We start from the raw sequence: 23695 nt of genomic DNA on the forward strand, positions 1-23695 counted from the left end.
TTAATCTTAATTTGTTTTCATTTATGGCAAATTTTGTTCCCACTTACTGGCTAATTTGTTTTCTGTGGCTGATAAAGACATGCAGATGTTTCTTCCTCCTAACTTGCTCTGACAGGTTGCATGATGACCAGTCACCACTCAGGATTTCCTGCTTTCTAGGGTTCCCTCTCTTCTGTTTCTCCAGTTTGATTCCTTCTGACCTGAAAAAAATCTGTTAGCCTACTCCAGCTTCCTAAGGGCCCACCTATATTAGGAAAATCTATACGCTGTAACATTTGTGTAGAGAAAAATAACTGCACTGTTGCAAGCTCTACTTCAACTGATGCAACACGTCTATATGAAGCGCTTGCACTAGTGTCTCTGCATTAGTCACAAGGAAAATCTCATGCTGAAACTCAGGTTTGCAGTGATAGAACGCAATTCTCTTGCTATGTTAACAAAACATAAAAAGCAAATTAAACAGGAACTGCAAATATAACCTGGCTTCCTGCAATGGCACAGACTCTGGGCTCTGTATAGTACTATCTTATGATAAAAATTGCCTAAATGCAATGTTGAACCAGAAACAGCAGCTCTGGGGTAGCAGACGTACAGTAACAACAAAGTATGTTACAATAAAAACGAAGTACATAATGTCAAAAGGGAGATGTTACAAAAATATTATTTAAAAATAGCATTGGGTGTTTCAGATATTATTTAAAAATAGTTTTGGAGAGTGGTATGCTGGTTGGGATGTTTTTTTGTTTGTTTAAACAACTCCATTCACAACATAAGAGAGGTCTAGGATGATACTGGAATATTATCAGACAAGGAACTTTCAAAAGTGTAGTGAATGGACATAAGACATTTCATCAGAGTATATCAGCATACCCTAAGAGTCTCTTCCTTCAAATCTAGAGGAGGAAAATCAAGAAAAATAGAATTTCTTCCACGTTTTTTTTAGAACAAATGTACAATTCAATTGCCTGGTTTATCTTGATTTTGTTACTCCTACTTCCTATTTGTATATAATTTTTTTTAAGGAGCTGTCCCAATGAGGAAATAAAAGGCTTTTTCATGGGCAAATCTACTCATCTGTTGAATAGAGATGCTCCCATAAAATCACACAGATTTACCTTAACACAAATCCCTATGGAAAGAAGCCCTCCTAAACTACCACGGAATTAGAGGAAGCAGTCCCTTGACCTTCCCTGAGGTAAACCCCTGGAGCCTTACCTTTGGGTATTTCTGGAAAAACGGTTGAGCAAATCCAGATAGTTCAAACTATCCTGACATAAGTCCCTGATTGCCCCTACGTTCACATTTCATCTCCTCGTGGGGCTCACTACTGAACTCTTACAAGGTTCAATCCCTTTCTTCTGACTAGGGCTCACTAGAAACTCTGCATAAGCTGATTAGATTGATCTTCTTTTCCACAATGCAGCAAAAACGTATGCTACTTTTCCAAGATTGTTTTAGAGTTACCTTCTGATATCGTAAAACACCTTCTGATATCGTGAAACAACTCTTCCTATTCTTTAAAAACAATTACACAGACTCCTTATACAGCAGAGCCTCTGAAAATGCTTCAAGTATTGTTCTACCCCACCAAGAGCTTTCAGCGACTACTGCAATAGGCAAAGCTGAAGAGCTCCCCTCTCCCTTCTTGGTCGATCCACAAAACATGAGCAAATATGGCTGGTCCACCATGTGCATTGCTCTGAGTAGGAAGGAATCAATCTGAAGAAGCAGAAATGGAAGCCCTATAGTGGGAAAATCCTGGGTGGTCACCGTTCTAGTTGTTTTCACATTCTTGTTGGTCACTTCATTCTTACTCTGCCCTCTCCTATGTCCAGACTCTCAATTTACCTGCATGCATTCTCATCCATAAAAAACAATCTTAAGATGAAATCAAGGATTTTGGAGCTAGAAGACAGGGAAGCACAGTGACTGGAGTGGCTTGGGGAACAGGAAGAAAAGAGGTGGGCAAGATGGAAGCAAATGTTGCAGTTCATCTACCAGTCCTAGAGATCTGCAGGTACATATTTATTGTATACCCAGTTCGTCTCCACAATTCTGCTTATCTTTTCCCTCTCTCAAAATTCATTCTCTTCCTTATTTTACCATTTTGAGCTAAATACCCAAATGTTATTTCTTTGTAATCTGCTATCTTTAAACTCTAATTCCCTTCCCATCTTTGTAATCTTTTTCTTTTGCTTCATTATTTTTTTTTCAGAATACTCTCTAGGTAATAATCTTTAAAATGACCTTACTGACTTTACACACATTTCCCATTCTCACTTCATGTGCCTTCCTCGTATAAGAGCTATCTCCACTAACTTTCCTCTACATTTCACAAAGTAGGCCACAAGCTCATTTTGCTCTGCTTTACAATGACCCACTGATTTCTTTCAACGTACTCAGATGAAAACTCTCCCTCCGCTTGACTTATGAATAATTACAGATGACTCTGCTTAGCCGAACGCTGTAAAACAATCTCACTAGTAAAGTTGTTGTTATTGTCAGCATCAGAGCTTCGTAACTGTTCACTGGTGACTGCTTCTCATTCACATGCACGGGATTTTTGTTTAGTACCGCAGCAGGTAAAACACTCTATTCCTCGGTCCAAATAGAAATCATAATGCCAAAGTTATGCTGGTGCCGGAGTTATAGAATAAACTGAAAAACGATAATCTGTTTTCACTGAAAGCCAATTGTGTGTGTCCAGCTACTGTGGCTGTGGGTTAAAAGGACAAGCAGTCCAATGCATGCTGCACACTAAGCCACTTTTTTAGAGTTGAGCATTTAGAAACTGAGGAACACAGTCACTTCTATGACCTTATTTTTGAATGCTGCCAAATAAAAACTATATTTAGCTGATGGAAAGATAAAGAAAAGAATCGACACATAACGCACTTCCAGAATGAGTACATTCCCACTATAGAATTCTGTATAATATTTAGCTTCTTGGGGCATCCAGCAGAGAAATACGCTTAAACTGGCATTCTACTTTATACCTGTACCCATGAAACCTTAATGCTGCTCTTGATTTAGTCATCTGCAATACTACACAGAAAAATATATATTGCCCCATGGCAGGCAGGTTGGAACTAGATGATCTTTGAGGTCCCTTCCAACTCTAACCATTCTATGATTCTATGATATTACAGACCATCTTATCTAAAGTCACATTCTGTGATACTTCGAAGGAACAAACAGGGTTGGTTACAAAAGGTAACAGAAGTTTTAGTTTACCTGGAACTTACTTATGATGAACAACCTTATGAGATAGTTAACATGGATACTGGACACTAAAACTAAGAGATACTCATAAAAGCAGTATTCCTTAAGTGTACCTAAAACACAAAGTATCGACTGTCTACAAAACATTTACCTGTTGGCCTTGAGGACTCTGTAAAATCTGTGCAACAGCAGCAAGGGTATCTGTGTTAGCAATCTGAGATACCCAAGGATCAGGTAAACTTTGGGCCACATTGGCTGGAGTAACTGGAGTCACAGGTGTTCCTAAAAAAGAGAAAATCCAATATGCCAAAATATTTTAACATACAGACTTAGAAATAGTGTTAGAGAAGGAAAAAAAATCCTGTTGTTATTAAATACTGAGAAAGCACTATATTAACATCAATTGAAATAATTTTTCTGACATGCACATAGATCACATAGAAATAACACAGATTCACATCGACATTCCTCAAGTAGCAGGATACTTTGTTCCAAGTGTAGCTCACAGCTGTGTCCGCTATTGATCTATGGGGGCTACTAACAAAAACACTGACAAGTGCTAAATAAATAGGTTTCACACAGTAATCCAAACCATTTAGTGGAAACTATATATATCAAATGATAATTTTTTGCAATCTACTCAGAAATGTCTGTTAGTCCAGAACTTAATGGACTTGCACTTTATCTCCAGGACGAACCTTAAGGATTCTACTAAAAATTTCAACCTGCAGCAGCTGGGTTCATGAGGGTTGCTCGTTTTATCATTTTCTCAAGAGGAACACTGAGATTAAATCGTCAATCTGAAAATTAGTTTCATGCCATAATCCAGAAGAATCCTCCATCCCTTCAAATACTCCCACTTTTAGCTCAGAAGTAGAGACATGCTGATGAATACTAAATGTAAATTACTAGATTACTGTTTTAAAAGACAATTTGCATCAGAATTTTAAAAAGCATTAGAATAAAGCTACGATTTCAAAAATTTAAAGTAATCAAACTAATGAAAATAAAAAATATTGAGCTAGAAAATGCAGTAAATCCAATCCAACAGCTGGAACTTTTACATATTTACAGATACCAATGAAAAATAAGGTGGATTTGTCCACCTCACTGCTTTTCAGCATGGGATCAGCAAAAGTTGGTCCTTATGTGCCAAAACCCAATTTCTATATGTAAAATTTCCCATACATCCCAACCTTGAATGAAAAAATCACCACAGTGAGAAAAAAGTTGAAAAGCCATTTCCCCGCCATCTATACCTACATAAGTAAGGAAGATGCTTAGAGCACAAGATCAAGTCCGCATGCATAATAATGTAAGTTGGGACACACTCCATGAGCAGTTTTTTTTCCCCACATTATTCACCAGCATGATTTCTGCAGGATTTGATTACTTCGGATTCGGGGGAGAGGGAAGTATGTCACTGGCTGCAGCTTATATTGTCGATGTGTTTTTTTCCCCTGGAAATCATTGTCTGTTGGTCAACAAAAGTAAAGGAGCGCTGTCTGGCATTATCCAGCAAGCTCAATCCTACAGACAGCAAAAAGATACTGATGTATTCATTCTCTTTAGTTTCTCTCAACTGTGGCACCTCTGATTGACAAAGACTGTATTAATTGCTGTGTTGGGTTTTTAAATCTGTCAGTGATCTACTGTTTTGACCTTTTGAGTGCAAAACTAGGTCTTACTGCACTGTCACTCAATCTGAATATATTTATAATACACAGTTGGAAACCAAACACAATAGGCTGCCTCTTGTTTTTGCTATTTCCCTCATCTAGATGCTGGCTATTTCTTTCTAGCATTCATTTGATTCATTGAAAGGAAACCAGTCAGATTTTTCAGCATATTAACAGCCACCATACCAAAGCTGACACAAGTGTTTTGATTCAAAATACAATTTTTAACCTGTTTTTGCTTACCTGGTGTATTGTTGCTCATAGCGGCTGTAGTGCTGGGCAAGACAGGAGTCACAACTGGAGGAGGAATTCCTGCTGCCATATCCAAGAGAGGCTGAATAATTTCACTCTTGAACACATTATTCTTCTGCCATAAATTTAGCACTCTAACAATTTTACTCTAAAATGAAGAAAGAATAACAAAAGACCTGAGTCTATTTCTGTGTTAGCATATTTCCCAGAGTAGTAAGCTAAATGATTACCAAAACAAACTAATACTGCTTAAGGAATAAAATTAAAAGAAGAAAAATATAAGTTAACTATTATGCCTATTTATAGGTAAAATACTGTGGAATGGAAGCAGCACAAGTTGATCATGCAGATAACCTAAAATCAAACTGGTAAATAACCTGTTCAGCAACACCTCTGAACTCAGTTGCAGAAGAGAAGACATCCATCCATAGCAGAGTTTTTCCCACCATTTAAAATTTGCACACCCTGACATATTTTCCTGCTGAGGTCCTAACTGCTCTAAACCAGCAGGAATCCTAAGACAACTACAGAACACACAATGGCAGAACTTGCCTTAATCACCTTCCATGGATGCCTTGGGTTTTCAGATCTTTGGTTGAAAAATACAGCTGTGGGAATGCATGTGACTATTCAAAGAATAACCTGTCTTTCCCCTCCTGCAGTGTCCTGCCTTAGTTATTACTTCACTTAATGACTCTATCACACAAATTTATGTGGAGAAAAAGCCCTTAGCATTTCCCATCTTTTTGTAATTTTTCAATTCAGTAGGAAGAAACTCTAGCTATTCTAAGATAAGTGACAAATATGAAGGGAGTTAAACTGCATGCATTCCCTGCTATTCCAGCCGATCTGTTATGAAGATAATTTGGTAGTGATCTTGACTACTGTGATCCAAGGGAACAGCTGAACTATTGGGTCAAACTATTGAAGTTAGGCCTTATTCAGCTGTTGGTTGATCCAGTATCTAGGGAAAGATAAACTTTTAAGATAATTTGCTGTTTCTCTACTGCTCCTTCCATCCAAAACACACTAGATTGTACTGAAGATACTGATACCAAGATAGATATTTATTCCTTGACACTATACGAAACCTGCTCGCTCATTTTCTGACTGAAAAGGAGAAGACGACAATAAAAGAATGACTACAACCTCCTGTGCTACCACACGCCTACTTAATTTTCTTCCCATCAAAACACAATAACTCAAATCCATCCAGTCCTCCTGAAAACCTTTCCAAAAATCTAATTAATCTAATTGGATGTGTCTTTCCCCATCCCTACACTCAGGCAAGCAAAATTAAATAAACACATATAAATGTTTAAGTCTATAATTAGGTCCACTCCAGCATGCAGAACGTGAGATCAAAAGATTTATTCTTTATAGATAACATACGGAAGATTAATTAGAAAAATCTGTAAGCAGTTTACCTTGTCATCCCCAGGACAACGGTACAAGTTCTGGAAAGTGCTGATGATGTTATTGCTGAATCTTGGAGCAAACACATCCTTCTCTTGTCCAAACTGATGCCGGGACTGTCTCACAATGGAGTCAATGACATACAGACCAGGTACCTTGTATTCCGGTTTGCACTACAAAAAATGATCATTTAAAACATACATATGTGAAACATTACAAAAAACATCAATGGCAGAGTAAATATTAATAGTCAGCTCTAACTTTTAAATAGGTCGAAGTATTACTAAAATGTTCTCTATTTAATAAATTATTCTGAAAAATGAAACTCTCAAAAATAGATAACCATTAACTTTCAAATTATCACATCTATATGTATTCTGCAAATATGCAAATGGTTTTAAATCAATTTCCTACCACTGAAAAAATTAACTTTTTAGAATCTAGCTATTAAAAATTAGCACATGAACCATATATCCTTTTTAAATGAACATATCTATTTTAAGAGAATAGCATAAACCATGACCAAATTCTTAGTGGTACATTGGGACTAGTTGTAAGTATAATTCAAAATATTTTTGTCCTTCTTTATAATTGAAGTCAACATTATAGTTAACATTGTTTACTTTGTTTTACATTGTTGTAATTAGTGTGCGGTATTTTCTCCCCTGCCAGAACAAAAACATATTTACATGGACATCTGATTGGTTGATAATATACCAGTGATACTTATTTTAGAACTTTGGAAAACTTGCACAATTTACAAACAGCATGGTATTTATAAAGCATGTCTGCTAACTACAATACTCATTATTTTGTAATTTTACTTACTTCAAAACTAAAGTTAAAATTTTTGTCTTTTAATTGCAAAGTAATTGCGCCAGACTATTGCAACTAGTTTTAAAGACAAAATGAAAAGTGGTAAGAAAATATAATGAAGTCATCATCAGAATATACTACGACATGGATTCACTTCATGAATATTGGTTGTAGGCACTTATCACAGCAGGTACTATGGAAAACATGGGAAAGTACACCTATTCCCTCTCTGGTCCAGATAGTCTACAGACATATTGTGCAACATGCCAGATTTATAATCTCTAATACAGTGCCAAACAAACTCTTCAGGCTATTAATTTCATCACAGCCTAGATACAAGCTTCCTGTTTTGAAAAGTGCTGATTTGCTAACATTTGCAACCTTGATAAAGTATTTATTTAGGCTCCAAACATGGCTCAGTGTATTTAAGTATGGTATTCTTTATTTTTAAGAATGTGTATGGCATCCTTTTAAGAATAAATCTGCATTATTAAACTTCAGAAATTAAAATCTAATTGGATATAATATACTGTCTTCAGAAAACCACTTCAACATATTGTAGCTACTGAAATTTTAGCTAAATTGCTACCAAAAATAAGAGTATTCTGCATACAGAACCGACAGGTATACAACCTTTCATAATATCCAAATTCGTAAAACCAATAGATATTTAGTAAGAAAACTTTAGCAAATACGGTAGGTGGAGTATTTAAAAACATGGCACATACAGAAAGCAAAATATTATTAATATAATAACAAAAATTACAAAAATTAAAACACGACAAAATGCAAGTAAAAAATTAAATATAGCAGATGAATTACAACTGGGGCAGTAAGCTTGCATATCCCTAATCTTAGATGAGACAGCTTTTACACAACAAATATTCACTTATTTTCTGAGTGAGACTAAGCAATAAGATAACTTGATTACTCAAAGAAATTATTCAAGTCTTGCTCTCTCAGTGGAATATCCTTACATAAGTAAAACGTAATCATTTGACCCCTGAAGTGATGTTTTGCCAGAGAATAAAACAGTTAACCAAAACAACAACAGACCAGTGAGTTAAGCATCATGAAACAAAGAATGCCACAGGCAATTATTTCACCTGAAGTTTCAGTAACCTCATGAGATTAATTTTCAAGAAAGAACGTACTGGAGTAGTAAAGAATCAATAGTAAACTAATTGAGATGGCACTGACATCACTCTGGACGAGTCTATGGCAGATTTTAACAGAAGATTCATTAGTCTTGAGCTTTAACTTGAAGTGACTGCTTCCAGAAAAATAATCCAATTATCTTCCAAACATACAACTTCAGTCCATAAATATCAAATGGCTAGCTTTCATCTGCTTATATCCAATTCCACTAAAATAAGAACTTAGTATTTGATGTTATTAACAACTTGTACATTTCACTAAATCATTCCTGAAATACTGAAAAAAATACATGTCAAGCCCACCAAAGGGAAACATCTAATCCAGAGCGATCATTAACAAGGTTGCCAATAACAACATACATCTGCCTTGTCTAACCAGTAAACAAACAGTTCAGAACTCCCTCTTCAAGTAGCACTGGACACTGAACACAAATATGTGAAAATAACCCATCGTCTTAGAAGCTTGTGGACAGGTCATGGACAACCAGTCCAATTCCAGACAAACTGCCTCTCTCACGTTCAGAGGATAAATCTTCTCTCATGCTTCTGAATACAGAATTGCCAATCACAGCCACTACAACTAAAAAGCAGTTTAGTTGGAGTATTTGAAGAGTATTTGGAACTCGGGCAATTCTGGATTAATATTGGGACATGAAACTGCCATGTGCTACTGAGCAGAGATGGATGAGACGTACACTTGCTCTCATCTTCCTATGTCCACCTGTAGTATTAAACAGGGATCAGAAGATATTGATCTCTTTTTTTTAGAGGTGGAAGAAGCCAGAGGCAATGCCCCAAAAGAGAACAACTTGACAAAAAAATAGCAGTGACAGTAAAGTATACTACTAGTCTTTACTACTGCCATGAAACATACATATGACACCTTTTCCACGTAGGACTGATGTTCTAGTACCTAAATAATTCATTCACGAACTGTTCTGAGACAGTTAAAAACACCAGGCTGAAGCTGAACCCTGTTTACACTGTCCAATCACTGCCAAAAGGCACTGCAGCATACACTGGGCTTCAAGGAATAAAAAGTAATGAGGAAGATGGGTTACTGACACAGAGCAATCTAGACTGCTTCATAAAACAGCTAACGGAAAAAAAAATTGCATCCAACATTGCAACATTAACAGACTAACTTGTCTAGATTGTTTGTAAAAATAAAAAGGCAATTTGATCATTATTTACTCCTATCTTCAAAAGGAGAAGAAATTCAGTACCAAAATGATCAACTGAACAGTCAGGTACAATGCAGACAAGAAGGAAAGACTCAAATTGGAATCGATGCATTTCCAACTAGAGGTAAATGCAGTTGTAGCTAAGAATAATTAACTGTTGCAAGAAAACAAAATACAATAAAATTCTTTGTTATTCGAAATGTTTAAATTAATCTTCCCAAAAAAGTAATTCCAGTCTAGCCATATAAATATTTTTTGGTTTAAATTACTAGCAGGAATAACTGACTGAAACGCTACATCTCCTGCTACACAAAACATTAGGCTCAATGGTTATCTTCCCTTCAGCTTTAAAATCTAAGGGAAAACCCGGCAGAAAAGCAAAAGCACCTGTCACTCACCAAACCCCTGTCAAGTCATTTGCTGTGAGCTGTTCACACGGGCTATGCTGACAGTCTCTTTTAACAGTAAGTGAATTCACACAGAACTGGTCCTAAGACAGCATCCACGGTCATTCAGATCAAAGTATATCATAACTACAAAATGAGGACAAAGTATTTGTCTTTCTGCATTATGGGTCATGAACAGCTACTGATTACCAGCAGAAACTGAATGTGACTAAAAACTGAAATAAACTAAGGTGTGACAAAAATATTAATCCATGCGTGTACCTAAAACCCGATAATTTTCAATACTCTGTAAACCAAAATGAGGACATTTTCCTCAGTGCTAACACAAAATACCCGTGACTGACTTACCTTTTGAATGAATTTCTCAACACTCTGTACAACGTGCTTGTAGAACTGGAAAATAAAATAGTATTTCAGTAGAGGAGAAAATCGGAAGATGCATATACTTGTTCAAGTCATGCAATATTGATAGTAAAACCAGAATTAGAAACTTTGATTGATTAACCAGCAATCCAATACCTACATCTGAGTATGCTGTCTTCCTTAAAACATTTAACGGCATATAAAAAGCTAATCTCACTTCTTGCCTTCCGAAGGTTTTTTACAGTGGATTTTTTGAATAATATGCGTTTATTTAGTGAGAACTAAGAGAATAGTATAATTTCTCCTTCAAAAACATAAGGTTTATTTCACTGTACATGACTAAAGATGTTAGCCTAATGTTACTAAAAAATACCACTTCTCTGTATTTCATTTATTTTCCAAGTGTTCACTTTAATAACCTAAAAATATGAGTATAGGAAGACTTTATAACATCTACTGAATGAAAGAAATGAAAGAAATTCTTTACATTGAGGGTGGTAAGGTACTGGAACAGGTTGCCCAGAGAAGCTGTGGATGCCCCATCCCTGGAGATGTTCAAGGCCAGGCTGGATGAGGCTTTGGGCAACCTGGTGTAGTGGAGGATTTCTCTGCCCATGGCAGGGGGGTTGGAACTAGATGATCTTTGAGGTCCCTTCCAACCCTAACCATTCTATGATTCTATGATTCTACTGAATACTTTAAAATCGGCCTGCTTTTTTTTTTTTAGATCTTGCATATCATCATCATGCCTCTATATCATCTCAATAACTGCTCTACACAATTAAATGGTGTTATTGAAACAACAAGAGTAGAAGCAGAATTTCTAAGTTAAATACAGACAAAACATTTCGGTATCATTTGATTGTTTAATTAATAGAACCATACCCTATCATTTACTACATATGTTCAACACAAGTTTTTAGCATTTTCATTATACTGCAACACAGACTTCATTTTACACAGACTTTTCTTATTTAAGAATGCCAGTGAATGTCACTCTTCTGTCATCAAACTGCTCTCTCTCCACATTACACAAAACATCAATGTGGATTTCATTATCTGAAGATGTACTGGCATTCTCGGCAGAGGAATGTAGACAGCAAGAGTATAACTTCATGGCTTTTTTTGCTTTTATCCTATCCTCTTTTTCACCTCTCCAGCTTTCACTGAGTTTCCGTTTGTTTTAATGCTCAAAAGTGATGGCATACTTCTTTCCTTTGCCATTTTTCAGTGCTGTTTACTCCAGCTCCATTGCTGCTTGGCAATTATTCCTACTTTGTAGCAAGAAAATTCTTTTATTAGTGTACTAATGCTAAAACTTAAGAACAGTTTGTATCCAAGTAACATAAAAAATAAAACCTATGAACAGCACCCCATGAAAATGTATGCCGGGAATTTATTAAAATGAAATAAAACTTATACAATTGTATTGAACCAAAGGCACACACATCTTACATTTGCGGGGAGGGGAATTGTAGTTTTATATTTAATCATCTGTTCTCAGGCAATGTCAGTGTTCCTTTTTAAACTCAGGAAAAAACCCCTGTGTTTCAGATTTGACTGAAGAGTCAAGCTGGTATAATTCTTTCTCACCAGCAAATGAAAATCACACAACAAATTAAGCCACTTGCTGCGCTCCTAGAAATCCCATCACTATCACATTTGATCATAACTTGGAAATTGTATACAACAAGGCAAGTAGAAAGTTGTGAAGCAAGTTCTTTAAGTTATTCAGTTATTTTGACACAGATGAGAAATGGAAAGGAAGTCACAAGAAGTTAGCCAATTTCTTACCTTTATAGCCTTGATTGCTGCCTTGGTGATCTGTGTCATTTTAGCTTTAGAAATGGGTGGCTTGTAATCATTTAGCGAGTACAACTGCCAAAAAAGGAAAAAAACAGTTATCAGAAATGTATTCTGCCATTGTAAGCAGTTTTAAAATACATTATTTTGCCACAAGAAAACGCCACTCTCCATTTGCATCAGATTTTAAGTATGTATTACACCAGAGAAGACATCCCTATTTAAGAAAAAATAAAAAGGCCCAATAAAATACAATGTAATATACAAAACGCTTAAAAGATAAGAAGTTTTTCTTTGCAATGGCCACTATGTACTAGTTTTACTAGCACTAAATACAGCAGAAACCTGCAGGTGAAGTTACAAAGGAAATACATATGATACGCAAACATGGTAGCTCTCATTAGGTTTTTCTTTCTAGGGCAAAAAAGTTAATATACTTGACTACGCTTATGGAGACATAACAGAAGCTTAACAAAATACTTCATTCATCATCATAAGCCTGCTGAATCAAATCTTTTTATTTTCTATTAAACAAAAAACTTCAGCCCAGTGAGAATGAGCATGTAGTAATTTTGCCACCTAAACCAGCAGATTTGGAAAAAGTACAGATTTCCTTCATTCACTGCATTAACTCAGAGAAATAATATACTGGAAGTGTTACAAATGCTTAAGCAAAAATCCAGCTGGGTTCTCAATTTTAAACACAGCTTTGTAACTTCATTAATACCTAACCACTAAAACAGACACAGTACACAGGTAGCAGAGTTCTGCAACAGTTTTCTCCCAGGACACAGTAGTAACTCTATTCTTTTTACTAGTACATACATCTCCTAGCAGAAGCGATGCGGCATGACAGATATTAATTAGAAATTTGCTACATAGCGAGAACTATACATGAACTAACTTCATAGCTGACTGACAGGTGGAAATTGGAAACAACAACTTCCTTCACACTGAGTCAGGACCTCATCGTCCAAGGCTATTTACTTGCTGTGAAAACCCCTGATTATTCACAATATATGGCTTTGGACAAAATGCTGCTCTTTCCTCCTTCAACCCCAGGTGTTAACAGACAAGGGACTGTCTAGTATTTGCTGCTTTCATGCATAAAAAGACCAGATACAAAATGCCAAACCAGCTTTAAGGATATTCTTGACTTAACTTCTGTTGCATTTTTGTTTACAATGCACATGTTTAGAAGCACATCAGCTCACAAAAAGAGCCCTGATAATGGGACTGACCATCCATGGACAATTTTTTATTTCCTTCCTAAAGACAGGAAGAACTAGAGTTTTTCTATAAAATGGTCATTGAAACAGAAATAAAGACAAAAGACGCCTCTGCTCTCCTACTACATACCCTGAGCAACGCAATATATTGAACTAGATTAATATCCATATGGATATTAACAATATATTTACCTTCCTAAGATTCATTCAACTTTTGGCAAACCGCTAGCTCAGAAAACACGATTCAGAATTGTTTACACTTAACGAAGTAAAAAGTAACAGTAAACAGGATCACACAGTGGAAAGGATTAAATGATCTCAAAGATACATCATGCTGCCCAAGTTGCTTATAATAACTTAACTGCTCTGAAGCTAAAAAGTAGATATTCTACAGTTATATTTGAGTTTCCAAGAGACAAGAATTTCTTCTCCCTGTAAACGAGATTTTTTTTTCTATCCTTTCCTGTCATAAACAGTTTTAACTGAAACTTTATATAGGTGTCCAAAGACAAACTGAAAAAAAAATGGTTTGTCCAAGCATAAAATCATAGAGTGTTTTGGGTTGGAAGAGACTTTAAAGATCATCTAGTTCCAACTCCCCTGCCATGGGCAGGGGACACCTTCCACTACACCAGATTGCCCAAAGCCTCATCCAACCTGGCCTTGAACACTTCCAGGGATGGGGCATCCACAACTTCTCTGGGCAACCTGTTCCACTGCCTCACCACCCTCTGAATGAAAAATTTCTTTCTTATATCTAACCTAAATCTGCCCTTTTTCAGTTTAAAGCCATTGCCCCTTGTCCTATCAATACATGCCGTTGTAAAAAGTCCCTCTCCAGCTTTCCTGTAGGCCCCCTTTAGGCTCTGGAAGGCTGCTATAAGATCACCCTGGAGCCTTCTCTTCTCCAGGCTGAACAACACCAACTCTCTCAGCCTGTCTCCCTAGCAGAGGTGCTCCAGCCCTTGGATCATCTTCTTGGACCTCCTCTGGACTCGCTCCAGCAGCTCCATGTCCTTCTCGTGCTGGGGACTCCAGAGCTGAATGTGTAAGTATGTTTCTCAGCTTGAAAGGATTTCTATTAAAACAGCGAAATTATGACCAGCTCACAGCTAAACATACACTTTTAAAACAATTGTTAGTGCTTCTCACTAAAGCGAATGCTAATGGTAACTGCTGTTGCAAAATATTCTGTATAACTCAGATGATTCTTAGACATTAAAAAGCAATATACTTCTAGAATTCAAATATATAAACGCTCTTGACCACCATGGGAGAAAGGGAGAAAAGAGGCAGAAAATTTAGAGTCTTCAATCAGTTTCTTCTCTGTTTTACCCTCATAGTTCAAGGCTCAACTTGCAGTTACTCACAGGTGATTTACCAGACTGTGGGTCACTCATCCTGGCTACTGACTTGGCTGGATGATGTGCAACTACAGCTGAACTACTTCTGGGACCACTACAGTGCCAGAAACATTTTGCTTACATTCAGGCAGTGCCTTAGCAGAGTCACTTTGGGTATTCCTGGTCAGCACTCTCAAAGCCCAAAATACTAGTAAAACCAGTTCACAGATACGTGAGCAAATACGAAATTGGCCTAGATTGAAGAAGACACCTCGCCAATCCGAAAACAGTCCCAGAAGAGACAGGAACAGTAGCTCCTTCACCCATGACGTACACAGCTATAAAGGAGGCGGAACCGCTGACTCACATCAATATGCTGGACCGCACCTGACCAGTCCGTCAACTTTGAAATGATCAGGAAAAAAAAATAAACGGGGGGGGGGGAGCGCGGGTGGTTCAAAGCACCAAGAAAGATACAACACAGTGCTGGGAAACATGGAATTGTTGCACACAACGGATTCTGAAACATCAGCTGTGTACAGTCAGGTATCTTAGTACCAAACATCCGGAATACGCCGAAAACTGACAGGATAACATGGGCTATTGCTAGCATCCTATTACTTTACTCCAGGTAGCATAGAGTCAGATTTAGTAGTAAGTCTAAGGTCAGATAATTCAAGCTAGAAAAAAAAAAGGAACCAAAAGAAATAGCAAAATTAAGAACATAATTCTGTAGAGACAGGCTTTTTGGACAATGGATACACCTGTTCCAGGTTTTAATAGCCATTTAAAGGAAAACACAGATCCCAAATTAAGTACCTGGAAGAAGCCAAGAAAAAAAAAAACAACAATAAATTCTGAATCATTTTTCCTCAATTGTTTTTAAGAAGCTTCTCATTTCCTATAAATACATTTCATTTTGAAAAGTATATTCACTTGGAAAACTGGTGATTTATAATAGCATCATAAAATGGTTTGGGTTTGAAGGGACCTTAAAGATCATCTAGTAAAAAACCTGGTTTGTCCAAGCGCAAGTATCTCAGTTTGAAAGGATTTCCATTAGAATAGACATCCGTTTTTAAAACAACTGTTAGTACTTCTCACTAATGCTAACTGCCATTGCAAAATATTCTGAATTACAAAAATATTAAATCAAAAATATAAAAATATTCTGAATTTGCAATTATATTGCAAAATATTCTGGATTTAGGTCAGTGCATGGCAGAAGTTCGAAGTAGCAGCATTTGTAAAAAGGACAAAGTGAGGGCCCAGTATGAAATACCTACCTGCAATTTTGCAACATTTAATGCAACACTTGCTTTTGAAAAAAATAATTTTCAAGTTTCCCTTACAAAATTAAGAAACATTACATTTCTTAAAATATCTTAACTCAATCTTTTAGTATTACACATAATTCAACTACATAAAATACAGACATCCCCAGCACAGTTTAAATCAAATGAAAGACGGTCTAATAAACTCCCACTTTTCTGAATATAGATATCCTAATATGCACAAACATCTTCCTGAATACCTACTGACAGCACACATGTTCTTAGCTCTATATTCAGCAAATTCATACATGACATTTATTAATAGTCAAGCAGGAATCCCTCTACATTTAGAATCATAATATGGTTTTAGTCAGAAGGGATCTTTAAAGATCACCTAGTTCCAACCCCTCCTGACATGGGCAGAGACATCTTTCACTACTTCAGGTTGCTCAAAGCCTCATCCAACCTGGCCTCGAACACTTCCAGGGATGGGGCATCCACGACTTCTCTGGGCAACCTGCTCTAGTGCCTCAACATCCTCATTGTAAAGAATTCCTGCCTTATTTCTAACCTCAGCCTACTGCCTTTTAGTTTAAAACCGTTACCCCTTGTCCTATCACTACAAGTCCTTGTCAAAAGTCTCTTGCCATCCTTCTTATAAGCTCCCTTAAGTACTGAAAGGACTCAATAAGATCTCTCAGGAGCCTTCTCTTCTCCAGGCTAAACAACCCCAACTCTCTCAGCCTGTCTTCATAGGAGAGCTGCTCCAGCTCTCTCATCTTTGTGGCCCTCCTCTGGACCCACTCCAACAGGTCCATGTCTTTCTTGTGCTGGGGACCTCAGAACTGGACACTGTACTCCAGGTGGGGTTTCATGAGAGCAGAGTAGAGGGGGAGAATCACCTCCTTTGACCTGCTGGCCACACTTGTTTAGATGCAGCTCAGGACACAAGCAGCTTTCTGGGCTGCAAGTGCACATTGCTGGTTCATATCTGATTTTTTCATCTACCAATATCCCCAAGTTCTTCTCCACAAGGCTGCTCTCAATCCATTCATCACCCAGTCTGTACTGACGCTGGCTCAGGTGAAAGAGGATCTTGCACTTGGCCTTGTTGAACTTCATGCGGTTCACATATGCCTTCTCAAGCCTGTCAGGGTCCCTCTGGATGGCATCCCTTCCCTCAACCTTACCAACTGCACCACTCAGCTTAGTGTCATCTGCAAATTTGTTGAGGGTGCATTCAATCCCACAGCCTATGTCATTAATAAAGATATTAGACAGTATTGGTCCCATTACGGAACCCTGAGGCACACCACTTGTTACTGATCTCCACTTGGACATTGAGCCATTAACTGCAACTCTTTGGATGCTGCCGTCCAGCCTTATCCCTCGAATAGTGCATCCATCAAACTGATTTGCTCTACTGCTAGGCTGGCTAGAGAAGCAAGACTTGCTTGCCTCTCTAGTAATGAAAACTCTGGGTTTTCATCTAGCACAGATGATTGTTAAGACAGTGGGTATTTAAAGAAATCAGATCTTCTTCATATCTAGATAAAGCAAAATAACCGCAATTTATTCAGGATTATAAAATATGAAAATGAAGAGTTAAAAAATACATATTATTTTTGTTTTTAAAACTTGTGCTTACATTCTGTCTCATTTGCCCTTTTGTACAAATGCTTAGCGAAAACAGTCTGTTATAATTATCTCCTGATCATGCTTTCATAAAGTGTACATGCTCATTGGTGGAAGGTAACTGCTTGCTCTCACATAAATAAAGCTTTTAAGCAAACTAGGAAAAAATGGCAACATGGCTAAATAGTAAAGTTAGGGAAACCACCTGAAGTAAAATGATTGTCCTGGTTTCAGCCTAAACCACGTCAACGATATACTTCAGAAAATTAGAAGGGGTATCCAAAGGGGGGAGGGCAGGGAAGTGACCATAAGCTCTAGCTGGTAACGTACATGGTTAAAAAATACAGCAATCAAGTTTGAGAAACAAACAAGAAAAGGAATAAAAATCAGTCCTTTTCAGAAGATAGAAGGAATAGCAGATCTAATAGACTGCTCCTCCAGGATAATCAGTACATAAAGGACTCATTGGAGATAAAATCCTACAGGAAAAGAACCCTCCCCTTCTCTCTTCACATCTACACACTGAGGAAAAACTGTGGAGGCATCCCATAGCAGAGTTCTGGTAATAGAAAGTGTGTTTATAAGGTAAAGAAAAAGCTCACAATGTGAAAAATAATGAAGTGCTAGAATAGAACTCAAGAATGAAAGATTTAGTAGCTGTGATTCTTGAATTCTCACTTCAAACAGTCTCAGTCTTGTAGCTCTAAGAGACTGGAAAAGCAACAAGGGGACAAAGGGTTCAAGGGGACAACTGGGAAACAACGGATCAGTTAGGTTCAATGTACCATAAAAATCTGTATAAATTACTTGAAGGAAAAAAATTAGTGGGCACAAAGATAATTCCATGCAACTGTTGTAAGGAAAAGCCACATCTCAGTCTATTGTCCTCTGAAAGACTCAATGAGCACACCAAGATATAGTCCTCCAGGACTACCAAAAGACATTTAGGAAAGATCTCTCACGAAAGGCTCCAAAGAAACTAAGCTCTCCTAAACAGGCCCTTGCATGACAAATAACCTGAACAACTACTCCTTAAAGATAGTCAGCAAACAATTTGAATAAACAGTCATTTTGTTTATAGTACAGGGAAGTCCCAAGAGAGTCCCACTTGTGCTGGGGCCTGTGCCTGTGCTGTCAGATACATTCCGGATCGGACACACAAGTCAGACTATCAAAAGCTGCAGAGGAACATCAGTGAGACTAATGAGTAACAAAATTGCAGACAAATGAAGCATGAGTATACATGAAGCAGTGGATACTGGCTTTGAAGCTGACTATTTCATAGATTTCATAGATTTCATAGATTTCTAGGTTGGAAAAGACCTTAGAGATCATCCAGTCCAACTGTCCCTAATCTCCCATTAAACCATATCCTTAAGTAGTTCATCCACCCTTTAGGATGAACTAAAGGAAAGGGATCTGCTGATACGTGAGACATCAACTCAACAGTAAACCAGAAAAATCTCAGTAGTAAATGCAGCAAACGGACTTCCAGAACCTTTGGAACATTATTTAGGCAACTGCAGGCACTCTCAACACTTCTGGAATTTCTGTCCTCCCCTCTAATCTCCAAGGCTGGCATGAAATCATTCGGAATAATTAAAACTGCGGACAAGCTTTTCAGTGAAGAACAAAGGTGGCTAGGACTCTTCAGCCTACAAACAGGATTACTACAGGGATGGCAGATGTCAATACAATCTGAGTAGAGGAGATCAAGTGAGAGGGATGGGACTGGAGGAGTGCACCAAATGAAATGAGGAGGGAGTGTGTGAGAGCCAGGCTGGTGGATGTGGCTCCAGACTGCCACACGTGGTTTTCCTCAGCCTGGGAGAGCAGTTCTGGTGTGCCTGGAAGGGAACTGACTCCCTGCTGAATTGTTATCCCTCCTGAACTGTTATCATCAACTTGCTAAGCCTGTGTCCTGATGCCATAATGAAACACACCCACTGTTTTAAATAACCACATAAAATACAGTTAGTTATCTGAACGCTAGTATAAAATGCAGCCCTCAGTTTAAAAGAACTTATTCATATGAAGTTTGAGCCTTATCACATCAGACAGCTGCCCTTTTTCCACAACAGAAATACAGTTCATTTAAGAGGGTCAAAAGCAAAACACTGTAATCCTCAAGTGGCAGACAAAACCAGAAGTTTCAGAGGTTTTGAAGCACGCTAGTCACATCAACAATACAAGCTGGAAGAAGAATGCAAATGAGCACACACACAAACCATTATGCAAACTTTAAAAACCATGCTTTACAGCTAAACTGCCATATGATTCTGTGAATTATGAAGAAATCTGCCTAATTCCATTCACTAGTCATTTACCTGCTTTTCTGGATAAACATCAACTCATACGAAACACTTGCCCCAAGAGACAAAAACTGGTTAGTATTTCTTTAAGTGTCTGATCGCTATTGATAGATATCTGACCACCAACGAAACTTGTTTTCTCTAGTTGGTTTCGTAAGTTCACAGTTGGAAGGACTTGCATAGTGAAAGTATTTGCATCATTTCTTATGTGAAAAACCAGTAAGTACAGAAACTTGCTGTTGGAAACCAAGGCACTGTTTGGAGTGTCCATTTAAAATAAAGAGAACAAAAATTTTTCTCCAAACACTGCACATCCATCATCAGTTGATGATATACATACATATCGAAATCTAATTCGAAAACCACCTCACGTGTTGTTGGAAAAATTCATTTTTCTCATTCATTCAGTAATTGATTTTGCACCAGAAACCACAAAGAATATGCTAATCTAAACAAAACGAATATGCATCTCCCAGCTATCCTAATATCTAAAGGGGAGAAACAGTCTCCTGACATTTGCCTGGAAAAGAGCACTGCTGCAAAGAGCTATGTATTCACCACAAGAGTCCTTCTGGCTCTCCTGAGCAAAGTCACCACAACACAAACACAACACTTGGGAGAATGCTGCTTTGGTAAAACCAACTGACTTGAATAAATTGAAAGGCTAAACCCTGATAAAAACCTACAAAAATCCCTTACAAAATTATACAAAGCTTTGTTTTGTACTGTCCATTTTTGAACCATGGCACGTCACTCAGAAAACTAAGGGTGAGATACTCCCTCTTTAAAGGTAGATGGCATTATCACACACAAAATTAACTGAGTAACAGACAGAAACTGCATGTCTGATGCTAAGGAAAACAAAATTAATGACTTTCAAAGAACACAAATGTTAAGAAGGAAAAAACACTAAACTTCTACAGAATTTGATGGGGTAGAGGGAAGTCTAACACAGAGACAAGTCACAAGGAATCCAACCACACTGGTAAGAGAAACTACTTCCAAAGCGTTGGCTCAGTTTTTTTGGGAAAAAAAAAAAAATCAAGTTAGAAAGACTATTAAATGCAGGCTTCCCATATGACCTTTTGGGAATAATTTTATTATCCTCTGTGAGAAAAAGCATAGCAAAAATAAAGAGAATACTTTCAAGTTACTGTAAAAAGTGCCAGTGACTTTTTTCAACTCGGCGCACTTAACAGTAGCATGCACGTGATTGCGATGTCAATGAAAATTTAATATTCTATCAGTTTATTCTAGAAAGCTGTGGACAAGACTCTGAACTGCCTATCTCAAGTATCCTAGGTGATCAAACATGCTTAGCTCCAAACACATTGCAAACAATACTGGAAACTACAAAATACAAAGGAACATTAATCTTCCCAACCCATTTATAGCTAAAGAAAACGGAAGTTGTTTTACTGCTTTCCTGTATGATGATTCCATCCAACCTTGCCCTACACACATCGCCATTTTGATAATTAGGTGGAGGACAATCAATAAACTTTTGATAGAAGTATGCATGTTTGATTAAACACTGAATACAAATCACAGGAAATCCTTAAACAGAAGGCTTGAACTTGAATGGCACTTCAGGGACAAAATGAGTCCACAAAGCTACACTTATCATCAAATCCTAATCTGTCTCAATGAAAGCAATTCCCAGGGTAGTGATGTTGCAAAGTAAGAATAAGATACCAGCCAAATGGCCAAGTAAGCACATACCCGCTCCTCAGACAGAAGGCACTCAAAATATCCAAGATGATCAATGTAACAGGTAGTTTTAAGAGTGGATTTTTGTTCCAGTTTTATAAGACTATCTCTAAACCTGTTTTGTTACTGGCTGAATTATGAAAACAAATTTTGTTTTAAGTTCTCATCCTAATTCAACTGTACAGAAATGTAACAGACACACACAGGGTAAAACTTGCATCGCATCTCCAAAACTATCAGTAATTCCTGGCCATGTCTCTTTAGTAGGCTGTAGGACAGCTAACCAATCCATCTTGAAAGCACGCCTCAAAAACATCCCTATCCAACTGTGCTTCACTCCTCCAACTCGGCCTTGTGTCACACCGAAAGATTCAGTAGCATGACTTACTGTCACAGGAAGGTGAAAAACCCTGTGGTTTTTCAGCAACCCCAGTGTGGTAGCTTACACTGTGTTAACAAAGTCCACTGCTTAACAGGAACACATGTTGGAAAATGCTCAGTGGAGGACTTGAGACACGGGGGCTCAGGCATGCTTCCGTGATCCTGACTTATGCCCATTCCCTGGTGAGAGGAAGACCTTCTCACCATATAGATATCAAATACACCACATCCCTTTTCCAGTTCCTCCAGAATGCCGATGTTCTTGTCAAACTTCACCCAGCACTAGTCAGCTTGGCCGTTTCAAGTGTCAGGAAGAGCAGGAAGTAACCTGGCAACTGTTTCAAACTCCCTGTCTAATCAGGCCCCTGGGCTGAGCATCGCCAAGGAGCAGCCACTTCTCCATGGACCCCACCCAGCAGCCATGGCTGCTATCAGGACTGCTTTTCTCTGTCCCTCTGGTTCTCTCTTTTTAAATTGATTTTATTCTTAACGCTTTTCTGTCTTCTCGTAATAATTTACTTTTCCCTCCTCTTTTTTTCTGTCCCCCTTCCTCTTCCCCCCCTTTCTTTGCGCAAGGGCACGGTAGAAAATGTGTTATTTACTGAAGCATATCACTAGTTCAGAGAAAACTAATAGAAACAGCATTCAACAGCTGATATTTATGGAAGGTAATACAGTGTTGCCCTTTTAGTGATAACTTTCTCTGCATATTATTTTAGCCACCAGTAACCCACAGCTCAGTGATTCCTGAGCCAGCACTAACTGGTCTGTTTCATAAAATCCTTGAATTCCTTCCACAGAGGGAATTCAAATTTACTTATTTTTCAATCTATGTAAACCTTTAACATGTCCAGCATCTTTTGCAAAGGTGCATAGTTTAATCAAAACCTATGCAGAGAACTATTATTATTATTAATTACCAAATGATATCATTTCAGTGCCCATCACTGAAGACATAAAGCAAGTGTTGATTTTTCGTACTATCTCCCCAGCCTTCATAACCACATTTAACTTGATGAAACTGCAGGATACCCTCTAACAGTCAGTACAGCAATGTCTTTTTGCCATCTTTCATGGCTAACCCTTTTAGTACCAGCATTCTGAATAACTTAATACTGTCAACAAACTTTTTTCTGCCTCATTATTCTACCCCTTTTCCACAGCATTTACAAATAAACTGAAATGCAATTAATTCCCAGCATAAACCCATATAAGATTTCATCATGAAAAGAGACAATTTATTTCTACAAATGAACTTTTCCCCTATCTCCCTTTTTAGCAGTCATCCATCAATGTAAGGATGCACTCTCCATAGCAATTCAACTTCTTTTCAAACTTTTGAGGATGGATCTTCTCAATGACTTTTTGGAAATCCAAGTAACTTTACCTGGTTCTTCCCTGTCCACATGCTTTCTAACTCTCTTAAAGAACTCTCGTACATACATGACTCATTATTTTCTTTGATAAACGTCACACTAATTCCCCCTCATTATATCATATTCACCTGTGCAT

General features: G+C 37.6%; 1 protein-coding gene across 1 annotated transcript in view; it reads right to left on the bottom strand.

Moving 5' to 3' along the window:
* Positions 1 to 23695, bottom strand: part of SCAF8 (SR-related CTD associated factor 8) — a 64389-nt gene that overhangs the window by 27164 nt on the left and 13530 nt on the right. Inside the window, 5 exon segments of the mRNA XM_086631471.1 lie at positions 3374 to 3504; positions 5145 to 5301; positions 6581 to 6742; positions 10482 to 10526; positions 12291 to 12374. Of these exon segments, the coding sequence (XP_086487597.1) occupies positions 3374 to 3504; positions 5145 to 5301; positions 6581 to 6742; positions 10482 to 10526; positions 12291 to 12374 (579 nt within the window).

Source organism: Tauraco erythrolophus, chromosome 2 (assembly GCF_009769465.1).
Source record: "Tauraco erythrolophus isolate bTauEry1 chromosome 2, bTauEry1.pri, whole genome shotgun sequence".
Taxonomy (NCBI): Eukaryota; Metazoa; Chordata; class Aves; order Musophagiformes; family Musophagidae; genus Tauraco; species Tauraco erythrolophus.